The sequence below is a fragment of the Meriones unguiculatus genome, chromosome 5 (genome assembly GCF_030254825.1).
Source record: "Meriones unguiculatus strain TT.TT164.6M chromosome 5, Bangor_MerUng_6.1, whole genome shotgun sequence".
Classification (NCBI taxonomy): Eukaryota; Metazoa; Chordata; class Mammalia; order Rodentia; family Muridae; genus Meriones; species Meriones unguiculatus.
In genome coordinates, this window is record NC_083353.1 from 22,778,260 (window position 1) to 22,791,410 (window position 13,151).

Below are 13,151 nucleotides of genomic sequence, written 5' to 3' on the forward strand. Positions count from 1 at the left end.
AGTCAGCAGATTCCCTTCAGGTTTCTCAAGGAGAGAAAGTCTCCATCATCTGCAGGGCCATTCAGAGCCTCCTCTACACATATGCTACCTGTCCTGGGACCAGAAGAGTCCAGGACAGACCATCAAGGCCCTCATTTACCACACTTCAGTCAAGATTAGCAGAGTCCCAACCAGTTTCTTTGGCAGCAGATCTGGGACAAACTTCACCTGGTCATTATTGCGGACTGTCATCCTGAGTATTGTGCATTTTCTCACTGTCTTGAAAGACTGAAAAGGCTTACAACAGTGACTGATTCCTGAACAATAACTCCCCACAAACCTGCTTTACCCACCTTCCCTGAACTCAGGGACTCCTCTGAGAGAAACAGCTGAGCACTTGGTGTGTGAACAGTGAAAAACAGCTTAACAGCACCAACACAGACTAGTACATGGAGTTGTCTTGTCTCCTTAGTCCCCTCTGTGGTCTTCAGTGTTTTTCACAGAAAATACATGTGATCAAAATAACTAAATAATAATAATAATAATAATAATAATAATAATAATAATAATAACAATAACAACAAGAGAGAGACAGAGAAAGAAAGAGAGATAGAGAGAGAGAGAGAAGGTATAAGCAGGTTGGTTTAGTTCACATTCATTCTCTTTCTCTCCCCCATTCTTCTCCTTCCTCTCCCACACATCTTTCTCTATTAATCTCCTCTGGACACTGGGGAATCTCCACCTCACAGTCACTTTCGAACTTCTCTCAGGCACTCACTTCGGGATAGGCATTCTTTACCTGAGGGTTTGGTCCTTCATGATGTTGCATCCTGTTGGGACCCTGTAAAGCCACAACTCAGGAATAAGAAAATCATGTCCAGGATGCAGTATTCCCCAGAGTAATAGAAACTCTGCTGTTCCCCTGAGTCTTCTACACAGCAAAGGACTATAAAGTAGAGAGGAGGAGAGCAACAGAACCCAAAAAATCTGAGCACAGGAGTCTTTCCTGAGACTGATACTCCAACCAAGGAGCATGCATGGAGATAACCTAAGACCCCTGCACAGATGTAGCCCATGACAGTTCAGTATCCAAGTGGGTTCCATAGTAATAGAAACAGGGACTGTCTCTGACATGAACTGATTTGGCCTGCTCTTTAATTACCTCCCATGAGGGGGGAGCAGCCTTACCAGGTCACAGAAGAAGACAATACAGCCATTCCTAATGAGACCTAATTGACTAAGATCAGAAAGAAGGAAAAGAAGACCTCCCCTATCAGTGGACTTGGGGAGGGGCATGTGTGCAGAGGGGGAGGAAGTGAGGAATTGGTATGAGAGGAGGGAGGGAACCACAGGGGGAATACAAAGTGAATAAATTGTAATTAATAAAGAATTAAAAAATACTTTCCTCATGTCCCCTTCACATAGCAACTACAAGTTTGTCTTGGAGATTATTAACCTGCTAGCAGTAATCAATAAATTTTTTGATTATAACTGAACTGAGTCTATTGTCTTGTCCCAATGATCAGAAACCCAGTAATATTGTTATATAGAGTAGTGCCCACTGAGTATCTCCCATTTAATGTCTCAGAATAAAAATTATCTTCAAATTTCATACTAGGAAGTTCTCTCATGAAACCTGGAAGCTGAAAATACCCACATAGGAAATTTATAACTTAACATATTAACTTCTTTGAATTGGCCTCCAGCATTCATTTTCATATTCAATCACAATTTTTTAATATTATTTTCTGAGCTAATAAAGTAGAGATCAGATAGGATACTCTTTTGTAAGCCAGGCTGGCCTCAAACATGCATTCTCCTGCTCAGCTTCTGAAAAGTTGGGGTTACAGGTATGCACCTCTATGTCATTCTAAAAAACAAAACCACCTTGTAAAGTATATAAGTCTATGTGTTTGGGAAAGTATGTTGCTATGTATCCAAAACTGTATTCAGTATATAAGCTATAGGACCTGTCTTAAAACGGCGACAACAAGCACACACAGTATTTGAAGGGCAAAGGATCCAAAACTCCAAAATTGGTGAGTGGAGGGGCAGCTGAAGTGAAAAGATCCGCATTTGAGGCTTTCTGGGGGAGAGGCGACAACACATGAGCTTGGCCATTTTGGATCCAGGTAACTCATAGACATCTCCAGGGACTGAGAATGGTGAATATTCAACCACACTGCACTTACACTTGCCATAAGAACAGGTCTCCCTGCTCATAAGAGGCAGATTGCAGTGGCCTGGGTCCCAAAGAAGGACCTCCCTGCTTACCTGAAGCCTCAGTGTTTTCCGCAAGCATGATGATCTTTCATGCTCAGTGACTAAAGTCCTGAAATGGTACAGGCAGGCCTCGCAGGGCTGCAGTTGCAGCAGGACATTAGCTAGTTCAAGCACGAACCTCTGAACTCTAGCACTCCATGACTGAAATGGCACAGATGGGACTTCTAGAGGTGTGTCTGTGGCAAGGCAGCTGATCCTCCAAGCAAGAAGCTCTGTGCTTAGTGACTGATTGCAGAGACGGCTACTCCAAGTACCGGCCTCCCTGCCCAAAGACAAAACAGTGGACACCAATGAGCTGATGGATCTTCTACACTCTCATTTGCCCCTGCAGTCCAAATCTGAGAGTAGAGAACAGGGGGATCCTCTGTGAACCTTTAAGTGAGTACTTGCAGAGCCCCAGATCCAGGGTCTCTCTATGATAGCAGCCAGACATCTGATCCCTCCTACCCACACACCCACTATGAGCAACATAGGGATCATTGAGACAGCATTGAAAACATTGAAGACCCTGTTCCATGGGTCTGCCAGTGGAATCTAGGCAAACCAGTAAAATCAGAAAATTCCTAATCACAAAACATCCAAGAAATCAAGGATGCCATGAAAAGACGATTTTTTGTTTTTTTTTTTAATTAATTACACTTTATTTACTTTATATCCCCCCATAAACCTCTCTCTCCTCCCCTCCCGGTCCCACCATCCCTCCCCATTCTCCATGCATGCCCCTCCCCAAGTCCACTGATAAGAGAAGTCTTCCTCTTCTTCCTTCTGATCCTAGTCTATCAGGTCTCATCAGGTGTGGCTGCATTATCTTCCTCTGTGGACTGCTTAGGCTGCTCCCATCTCAGGGACAGGTGATCAAAGAGCGGGCCAATCAGTTCATATCCCATTACTATGGAACCCACTTGGACACTGAACTGCCATGGGCTACATCTGTGCAGGGGTTCAAAGGTATCTCTGTCATTGGACCTTGGTTGGAGTATCAGTCTCAGAAAAGACCCCTGTTCCAAAATTTTTAGGTTTTGTTGCTCTCCTTGTGGAGCTCATGTCCTCTCTAGGACTTACTATTTCTATTTCCTGCATCTATCATAAGATTCCCTGCATTCTGCCAAAAGGTTGGCCATAAGTCTCAGCATCTGCTTTGATACCCCGAACTTTGTACACAAACTCAAAAGACTATACCTTCTTTTCATCACCTCATGGGACCCTCTCAAAAATTGATCATATAGTCAGGCACAAAGTAAGCATCAACACATAAAAAAGATCAAAATAATTCCTCATATAGTATCAGACCAACACACCTAAAACTAGACTCAATAACAGCAGAAATAACAAAAAGCCTGCATACACATGGAAATTGAAAAACTCTCTACTCAATAACAGCTTGGTCGGGCAAGAAATGAGAAAAGAAATTAGAGACTTCCTAAAATTCAATGAAAATGAAGGCACAACATACCCAAACTTATGGGACGCATGGAAAGCAGGGCTAAGAAGAAAGTTCATAGCACTAAGTGCCTCCAGAAAAAGTTTGAGATATCACATACAAGCAACTTAGCCAAACAACTAAAACCTCTAGGGGGAAAAAAAAGAAGCAGAAAACCAAACAGAGGTAGACCATTGGAAATAGTAAACTCACACCTGAAATCACTGAGTTAGAAACAAAGAAAACAATTCAAAGAATCAATGAAACCAAGAGCTGGTTCTTTGAGAAAATCAACAAGATAGACAAACCCTTAGCCAAACTAACTAAAAAGCAGAGGAAAAACTATACAAATCATCCAAATCAGAAATGAAAATGGGGACATAATTACAGACACTGAGGAAATCCAAACAATCATTAGGTCTTACTTCAAAAGCCTATATGCCACAAAAGTTGAAAATCTAAATTAAATGTACAATTTTCTTGACAGATTCCACTTATCAAAATTAAATCAAGATTAGGGAAATAGATGAAATAGTCCTATATCCCCCAAGGAAATAGAAACACTAATCAAAAATCAAAATCTCCCATCTTAAAAAAAAAAAAAAAAAAACGGCCAGTTTCAGAGCTGAATTCTAGCACACCTTCAAAGAAGAGCTAACTCAAATTCTCTTCAAACTATTCCACAAAATATAAAAAGAAGGAACATTACCAAATTCATTCTATGAAGCCGCAGTCATTTGACATCTAAACCACAAAAAGACCCAACAAAGAGAAAGAACTTCAGACCTCTCTCTCTTATGAACATTGATGCAAAAATACTCAATAAAATACTTGCAAACCGAATCCAAGAACACATAAAAGATATCATCCACGATGACCAATAGGCTTCAACCCAGGTTTACAGGAGTGGTTCAGTATATAGAAATCCATCAATGTAATCTACCATATAAACAAACTGAAGGAGAAAAACCACATGTTCCACTTCTTAGATGACCAAAAAGCATTTGAGAAATTCTAACACCCATTCATGTTTGAAGACTTGGAGACATCAGGGATACAAGGCACATACATAAATATAGTAAAGACAATATCGAACAAGCCTATAGTCAAAATCAAACTAGAGGAGAGACACTTAAATCAATCTCACTGAAAAGACAAGGCAAGGCCGCCTATTCTTTCCGCATCTCTTCAACAAAATACTTGAAGTCCTACCTAGAGCAATAACACAAATAAAAGAATTCAATAGGATATAAATCAGAAAGGAAGAAGTGAAAGTATTATTATTTGCAGATAATATGATAGTGTACATTAGTGATGCCAAAAATTCAACTTTAGAATTTTCTAACCTGGTAAACACTTTCTGAAAACTGGCTACGTAAAAAAAGAAAAAAATAACTCAAAAAACAAAACCCAAAAAAATAAATAGTAGCCTTCCCGTATACAATAGGCAAAAGGGCTGAAAAAGAAATTAGGGAAACAACACCCTTCACAATAGCCACAAATAACACAAAGTACTTTGGTCGGACTGAAACAAAGCAGGTGAAAGATCTGTTTGAAAAAAAAAAATTCAAGTCTCTGAAGAAAGAAATACAAGAAGATATGAGAACATGGAAATATCTCCCATGCTAATGATTGGCAGTATTAACATAATGAAAATGGCCATCCTGCCAAAAGCAATCTACACATTCAATGCAATTCTCATCGAAATACCAACACAATTGCCTACAGAACTTGAAAGAAGAAATCTCAACTTCATATGGAAAAACAAAAAACCCAAAATTGATTTTAAAATCCTGTACAATAGATTCTCAGGAGGTATCACCATTCTTGATTTCTAGCAGTTCTACAGAACAACAACAACACCAAAAAAAAAAAAAAACCTGTATGTTACTGGCATAGTAACAGAATGATAGATCCATGGAATCAAATAGAAGACCCAGAAATAAACCCATACACCAATGGATATTGATTTTTGACAAAGATGCAAAACCACAAATTGGAAAAAAATATCTTCAACAAATGATGCTGGTCTAACTGGATGTCTACATGTAGAAAAATGTGAATAGGGTCATATTAATCACCCTGCACAAAACTAAAATCCATGTGGATCAAAGACCGCAACATAAAATCAGACATACTAAATCTGTTAGAATAAACAGTGGGGAAGTGCATGAACTCATTGGCAGGAGACAACTTGAACAGAACACCAACAGCACAGGCTCTAAGATCAACAATCAATAAATGGGACCTCATGAAACTGAAAAGCTTCTTTAAGCAAAGGACAATGTCATCAAAACAAAGGGATAATCTAATCACTGGAAAAGGGTGTTCGACAAACCTAAATCTTGCAGGGGGCTAATATTCAGAACATATAAAGAACTCAAGAAGTTAAAAAGCAATATATTAAGTAATCCAATTTAAAAATGGGGTACAGACTAAACAGAATTCTCTATAGAAGAATATCAAATGTCAGAGAAACACTTAAAGAAATGCTCAATGTCCTTGGTCATCAGGGAAATGCAAATCAAATCGACCCTGAGATTTCACCTTACACCGAAAGAATGGCTAAGAACTAAACCTCAAGTGACAACACATGCTGGAGAAGATGTGAGAAAGGGAAATCTTCCACCGCTGCTCTTTGGAATGTAAACTTGTACAACCACTTTGGAAATCATTCTGGCAATTTGTCATACAATTGGGAACAGTGTTTCCTCAAGATTCAGCTTTAGCACTCCTAGGCATATTTCCAATTATGCTCAAGCACACAACAAGGACATTTGCTCAACCATGTTCATAGCACCTTTATTCGTAATAGGAAGAATCTGGAAACAACCCAGATGTCTCTCAACTGAGGAATGAATGCATACAGAAATCCGGGTACTTTTACACAATGGCCTTAAAAAATTTCAAATCAAGGAAATCATGAAATTTGCGGGCAAATTGTGGGAACTATAAAAGATCATCCTGAGTGTGGTATCCCAGAAGCAGAAAGAAATACATGTCATACATTCATTCATAAATGTATATTAGACTTATAATATAAGATAAACATACTAATATCTGTATACCTAAGGAAGCTAAACAAGAAGGAGGACCCAGTGTAAGATGATGAATCCTCACTCAGAATGGCAAACAGTATGGACATTGGAAGAGGGAAAAACAGGGAACTGACAGGAGCCTACCACAGAGAACCCCTGAAAGGCTCTACCCAGAAGGGTATCAAAACATATCCTGAGATTCATAGCCAAACTTTGGGAGGAGTGCAGTTAATCTTATGGAAGAAAGGGGAAATTGTAAGACTAGGAAGGGACAGGAATTCCACAAGGAGAAAAACAAAACCAAAATATCTGGTTACAGGGTACTTTTCTGAGACTGATTATCCAAATAAGGTCCATGCATGGAGATAACCTAAAACCCCTGCACAGATGTAGCCCATGGCAGCTCACTCTCCAGGTGGAATACCTAGTAAGGGGAACAGGAGCTGTCTCTAACATAAACACAGTGCCTGACTCTTTGATCACCTTCCCCTGAAGGGGAAGCAGTCTTACTGGGCCACAGAGTAATACAAAGCAGCCAGTCCTGATAAGACCTGATTAGCTAGGGTCAGATGGAAGGGGAGGAGGTCCAACCCTATCAGTGAACTAAGTGAGGGGCATGGGAGGAGAAGAGGAGAGGAGAGTGGGATTTGGAGGAGACAAGGAAGGGGGACATAGCTGGGATACAAAGTGAATAAATTGTAATAAATTAATATCAGCTGCATATATGCAGTATACACAGACATATAGACCAAAGCATACCACATGAGCAGTTGCCCAGAGTTCCTCATCTTTCTGTTTGCTGATCATGCAATCTGGGTCTTTCAAATATATACAGCCTTCTATAATGGCAGCATTAAACTGTTTATTATATGGAAACAAAAAAAAAATCAGACATTCAAAAGAAACCAAGAGGTGGTTCTTTGAGAAAATCCATAAGATAGACAAACCCTTAACCAAACTAACTAAAAGGCAGAGAGAAACTAGACAAATCAACAAAATCAGAAACAAAAAGGAGGCCCTAATGACAGACACTGAAGAAATTCAAAGACTCATTAGGTCTAACCTCAAAAGTCAATACACCATAAAATTTAAAAATCTAAATGAAATGGACAATTTTCTTGATAGATCATTTACCAAAGTTTGAGGCTCCTTAATCTAAACTAATAATCTCAGGATGATGTATTCTTTGTAAATAATTTTAAAATCTGTCGTATTTTATACAGATTCATCATAGTCTAAAGCCATAAGAAAGAGATATCTCAAGTCAGCATGACACCATAAACTTAACTGATGCTTCTTGCTTGTACTGTAAATGATTTTAAAGTCTATCCTATTTTATACAGATTCATCATATCGTGAATGCATAACAAAGAGTTATCTAAAGTCAGCATGACACAATAAACATCACTCATGCTTGTACTGTATTCTTTCAGTGCAAAACCACACTTTCTTTTTTTTTTCAATACAGTTTATTCAGGAACCTTGAACAATTATCTGACCCTGGGGAAAGCCAGCCCACAGCTTAAATAGCCTCTGGGTAGCCAACCTCAGCGTGCCACGTGGGCAATGCAGATAGGTCCACATATATGGAAGCAAGCCAGATCCTCGGCCTTAGTCAAATGAGGAGTTGTTCGTGACAGAGAGCACTCACCATCGGGAAGGTGGAAGGTGGAAACCAGCTCCTTCTTTAAGGCTCGGCATTATGCAGCTCTCTACAGTTCCCCCTTTTTGTTTTAGATGCATCAGGCAAGAGTAGAGGTCTGATCTCTGATATTAGAAATAAATTGGGACTTTGTACCAATGTTCATTTAGGTGTCATCCACCCAAAGAGCATCAGACCTGTCCGATACCTTTTTCTCAGAGGCAGGACCTGGGGCATCAACCCGCATGCAATCAGACATGCTCTTCTCTGGGTCAAAAGTGGCTGACCCTGAGTGCAGTGCTTAGCCTCGCATCCTGAGTGTAACATTTTAGCTTTTTATGGTAGCCAACCATGCTTGCATGCCTTGCTGGGTGCCAGTGCCCGTTGATGCCCCTCACGCTATGACTCTCTTCAGACAGAAAAGGGATCTTGGAACTACAGCCACCATTGTTACTGTCAACTCATTGGTGGCTGTTGGAGCTGCCACCGCGGCATTAGCCATGAGTCATACTGTGCAGACTGCTCAGACCCTGAATAATCTTTTAGCCAATGTAGCTCATGTCTTAGATGTACAAAAAGGAATTAATGCTCAACTAAAAGGAGTCTTGATGGTGTTCAATCAGAGGATTGACCTCGTGCAGAAGCAAATTGTTACCCTATGGCAAATCGCTCAACTTGGCTGTCAATGGAAGTATGCTGGACTTTAAGTCACTAGCATACAACATGAGAATTTTCCCTGTGCTGCAAATCTGTCTAAACAATTGTCTAGCTATATTTTAGGTAATTGGACTGGAGAATTTGATACTACGATGAAGCAGCTGAGAGTGGCCATTGTCACGGTAAATTCAACTTGGCTTTCAATGAAAGTATGCTGGACTTTGTGTCACTAGCATACAACATGAGAATTTTTCCTGTGCTGCAAATCTGTCTAAACAATTGTCTAGCTATATTTTAGGTAATTGGACTGGAGAATTCGATACTACGATGGAGCAGCTGAGAGTGGGCATTGTCGTGGTAAATTCTACCAGAGTGGACGCAGGACTAGCCACAGGATTATCATCATGGATTGCTGCAACCATGAATCATCTGAAGGAATGGGTGGGCATGGGAGCATTAGCAGGCCTTCTGGTGTTGGTCTCCTTGGTTTGCCTGTGGTATATATGCAAGATTAGAGTCTCACAACAGCGTAATGCAGCCATGATCATTCAGGCCTTTACAGCCATTGAAGCAGGACAGTCTCCCCAAAACCACACTTTCTAAATCTCTTAACTTAGCTTCTCCTTTTTATCTATACACACCATTGTTGCCAAAAATGTGGAAGAAAGGAGGCTATCTCTTAGTTAATTTCTACAGACGGTTGCATCAATTGGTCATGCATAGCAGATCTCAGGCAGAAAGGGGAAGTGTGCAGGCCTAGGGCTATGTGTGCTGCAGGCACCTGGTGAGACTCTCAAGGAGGTTTGTGTTGGAGGCTGAAGCACTGTGGGAGGATAGCTGTCATACTGCAGACAGTAATAACCTGCCAGGTCTTCAGCCTGCACACTGCTGATGCTGAGAATGTAATCTGTTCCAGATCCACTGCCTGTGAAGCGATCAGGGACTCCAGTGTATCTATCGGATGCATCATAGATCAGCAGTTTAGGAGGCTTCCCTGGTTTCTGCTGGTACCAAGATACCAAACCACTCACACTCTGACTAGACTTGCAGCTAAGGCTAATTCTTTCTCCAACAGATGTGGACATGAATTCAGGAGTCTGGGTCATCACAATGTTCCCCTCATCACCTGCAACCAGAAATACACAATGAGTATACACAGAAGGAGTTCCTAATAAAAATGTTGGCATCCAAAATGCTTTTTCTTTTTTATTTTCCTTTTTTTTCCTCATAATTTTATTTTTCTCATTAGTTACATTTTGTTAATTCTGAATCCCAGCTGTATCCCTCATTCCTTCCCCAATGCCACCCTCCCTCCCTTATCGCCTCGTGCCCCTTTCCAAGTCCACTAATAGGGGAGGACCTCCTCCCCTTTCATATGACTCCCTTTTGTCAGGTATTTTCAGGACTGGCTGCAAAGTCCTAAAGGCATTGCCTGAATACAATTGGTTTATAGTAAACAGCAGTTTTTTCTACAAATGAACTTATTGATGATATTCTAATACTCTAATACTCTTTAATGTCTCACCAGACAACCAGAGGAGCAGGAATATGAAGACCTGGGTGTGAGACTCCATCTTGATTGCCCAGGCTGTCTGATGCTTTTCAGTTCTAATTGCAAAGGCCTGGTTTATAAATTATAGGCAGCTGGGCTGTCTTGTAGGGAACTATGCAAAACAGTCATCAAATGAGAAAGTAAATAGCCAGGGTACTGGGCTATGAAAGAATCCACATTAAATCTTCAGCCAAAAATATCATCAAAGTGAGTAACCAATCACTGGGGGAAAAGTCAACATTGAAGCTCAAGGACCAACTTTGAGCTCACAATATGAAAATATGGAGATGCACTCATGACAGGCTTCCATTAAAAATCGAAAACATTTAAGTAAAGTGAGTTTAATAGAAATATACTAGAAAACCTTTGATCACAATCCTGAGGAAACAATAAATATCCTAATCAACAATAGCAGAAAGAAACAGGAGAAACAGGGAAAAGAAAGGAAAAAAGAAGGGGGGGAGTAGAAGAGTAGGTGAGAGAAAGGAAAGAAAAGAGAGGATGGAGAGGAGAGGGAAATCTGGATTGGAGAGGGATTGGAAATGTCGGGAGGAGTGAAAAGTTGAGCAGATAAAGGAAATAGATATTAAAACAGAAAGGTTTGGGAATAGAGTCAGATCAGCAGATATGAGCATTTCAACTCTTATAAAACGCTCATATTTGATTCCAATGAATTGTTTGATGATTCTCAGTCATCTGTAATTCCAGTTATAGCACACACAAGGTACACATACATACATTCATACATATATACATACACATCTAAATAGATACATAGATTTTGAGATGTGAGCCCTGAGCTTCTGCTCAACTTAAAACAAGGTTTGCCACCTGCAGCCTTCAACTGCTATCACGGATTCTAGTTCTCTGAAAGCCCCAATAAACACTTTCTTCAAAAGTGGCTTTGGTCATGTTTTTTTTTAATTAAAATTTTATTACATTAATTATATTTTTTTTGCTTTGTATCCCAGCTGTAGCCCCTCCCACATCCCCTCCAAATCCCACCCTCCCTCTATCCTTCATCTTTTCCCATGCCCCTCTCTAAGTCCACCAATAGGGGAAGTCCACCTCCCCTTCCATCTGACCCTAGCTATTCAATTCTCATCAATACTGGCTGCATTGTCCTTCTCTGTGTCCCGGCAAGGCTACTCCTCTCTCATGGATGATGAGAGGTGGGTCAAAGAGACAGCCACTCAGTCCATATCAGAGACAGCTCCTTTTCCCCTTTCTAGGGAACCCATTTGGATACTGAGTTTCCATGGACTGCATCTGTGCAGGGATCTAGGTTATAGCCATGAATGGACCTTGGTTGGGGTATCAGTCTCAAAAAATGCACCTGAGCCCAGATATTTTGGTTCTGTTTCTCACCAAGTGAAGCTCCTGTACCCTCCAGGTCTTATTAACAACCTCTTCTTTCTTATGATTCCATGCACTCTGCCCAAAGTTTGGTTATGAGTTTCAGAATCTGCTTTGACACACTGCTACAGAGAGACTTTCAGAAGCCCTCAGTGGTAGGCCCCTGTCCTGTTTCTTGTTTTCTCCGTCTTCCAATGTCCATTCTATTTGTCTTTATAAGTGAGACTGATCCTCTTAGCCTGGGTCCTCCTTCTTGTTTAACTTCTTTAGGTGTACAGATTTTAGTATGTTTATCCTATCTTATAGGTCTACTATCCACATATAAGTGAGTATATTTCCTTGTTTTTAATTGCTGAGTAGTATTCCACTGTGTAAATGTACCACAATTTCTGTGTCCATTCTTCCGTTGATGGTCACCTGGGTTGTTTCTAGGTTCTGGCTATTACAAATAAAGCTGTTACAACCATGGTTGAACAAATTTCATTGTTGTGGACTTGAGAAACTTTTGGATATATACCTATGAGTGCTATAGCTGGATCTTGAGGAAGTGCTTTTTCTATGTGTCTGAGAAAGGGCCTCATGTGTTATCACTTGAGTTTTTGATCTTAGCCATTGTGAAAGGTGCAAGGTGAAAACTCAAGGTTGTTTTGATTTGCATCTCCCTGAAGACTAAGGACATTCAGCATTTCTTTAATTATTTCTCTGCCATTCAATATTTTTCTATTGAGAATTCTCTGTTTAGCACTGTACACCATTTTTTCTTTTTTTATTAATTGCACTTTATTCATTTGTATCCTCCATAATCCCCTCCAGATCGCATCTTCCCTCTCCCTTCTTCATGCATGCCCCTCCCCAAGTCCATTGATAGGGGAGGTCCCCCTCTCCATCCTTCTGATCTTAGTCTATCAGATCTCATCAGGAGTGGCTGCATTGCCATCTTTCAATAAATGGTACCTCATGAAACTGAAAAGCTTCTGTTAAGCAAAGGACACCGTCATCAAAACAAAATGACTGTCTACAGATTGGGAAAGAATCTTCACCAACCTTTATCTGACAGAGGACTAATATACAGTACATATAAAGAACTAAAGAAGTTGAAAAGCAGCAAACTAAGTAATCCAATTAAAAAATGGGGAACAGATCTAAACAAAGAATTCTCTGCGGAGGAATATACAATGGCAGAGAAAAACTTAAAGAAATGTTCAACATCATTAGCCATTAGGG

The 13,151-nt window shown here is 40.2% G+C and overlaps 1 gene segment (V, D, J or C); it reads right to left on the reverse strand.

The window, feature by feature from the left end:
* Nucleotides 1-1,481: 1,481 nt before the first annotated feature.
* The window catches only part of LOC132654117 (Ig kappa chain V-V region MOPC 21-like), a 52,976-nt gene continuing 41,306 nt past the window's right edge, over nt 1,482-13,151 (reverse strand). Inside the window, 4 exon segments of the V gene segment in view lie at nt 1,482-1,622; nt 2,254-2,340; nt 9,844-10,145; nt 10,545-10,641. Coding sequence covers nt 1,482-1,622; nt 2,254-2,340; nt 9,844-10,145; nt 10,545-10,641 — 627 coding nt within the window.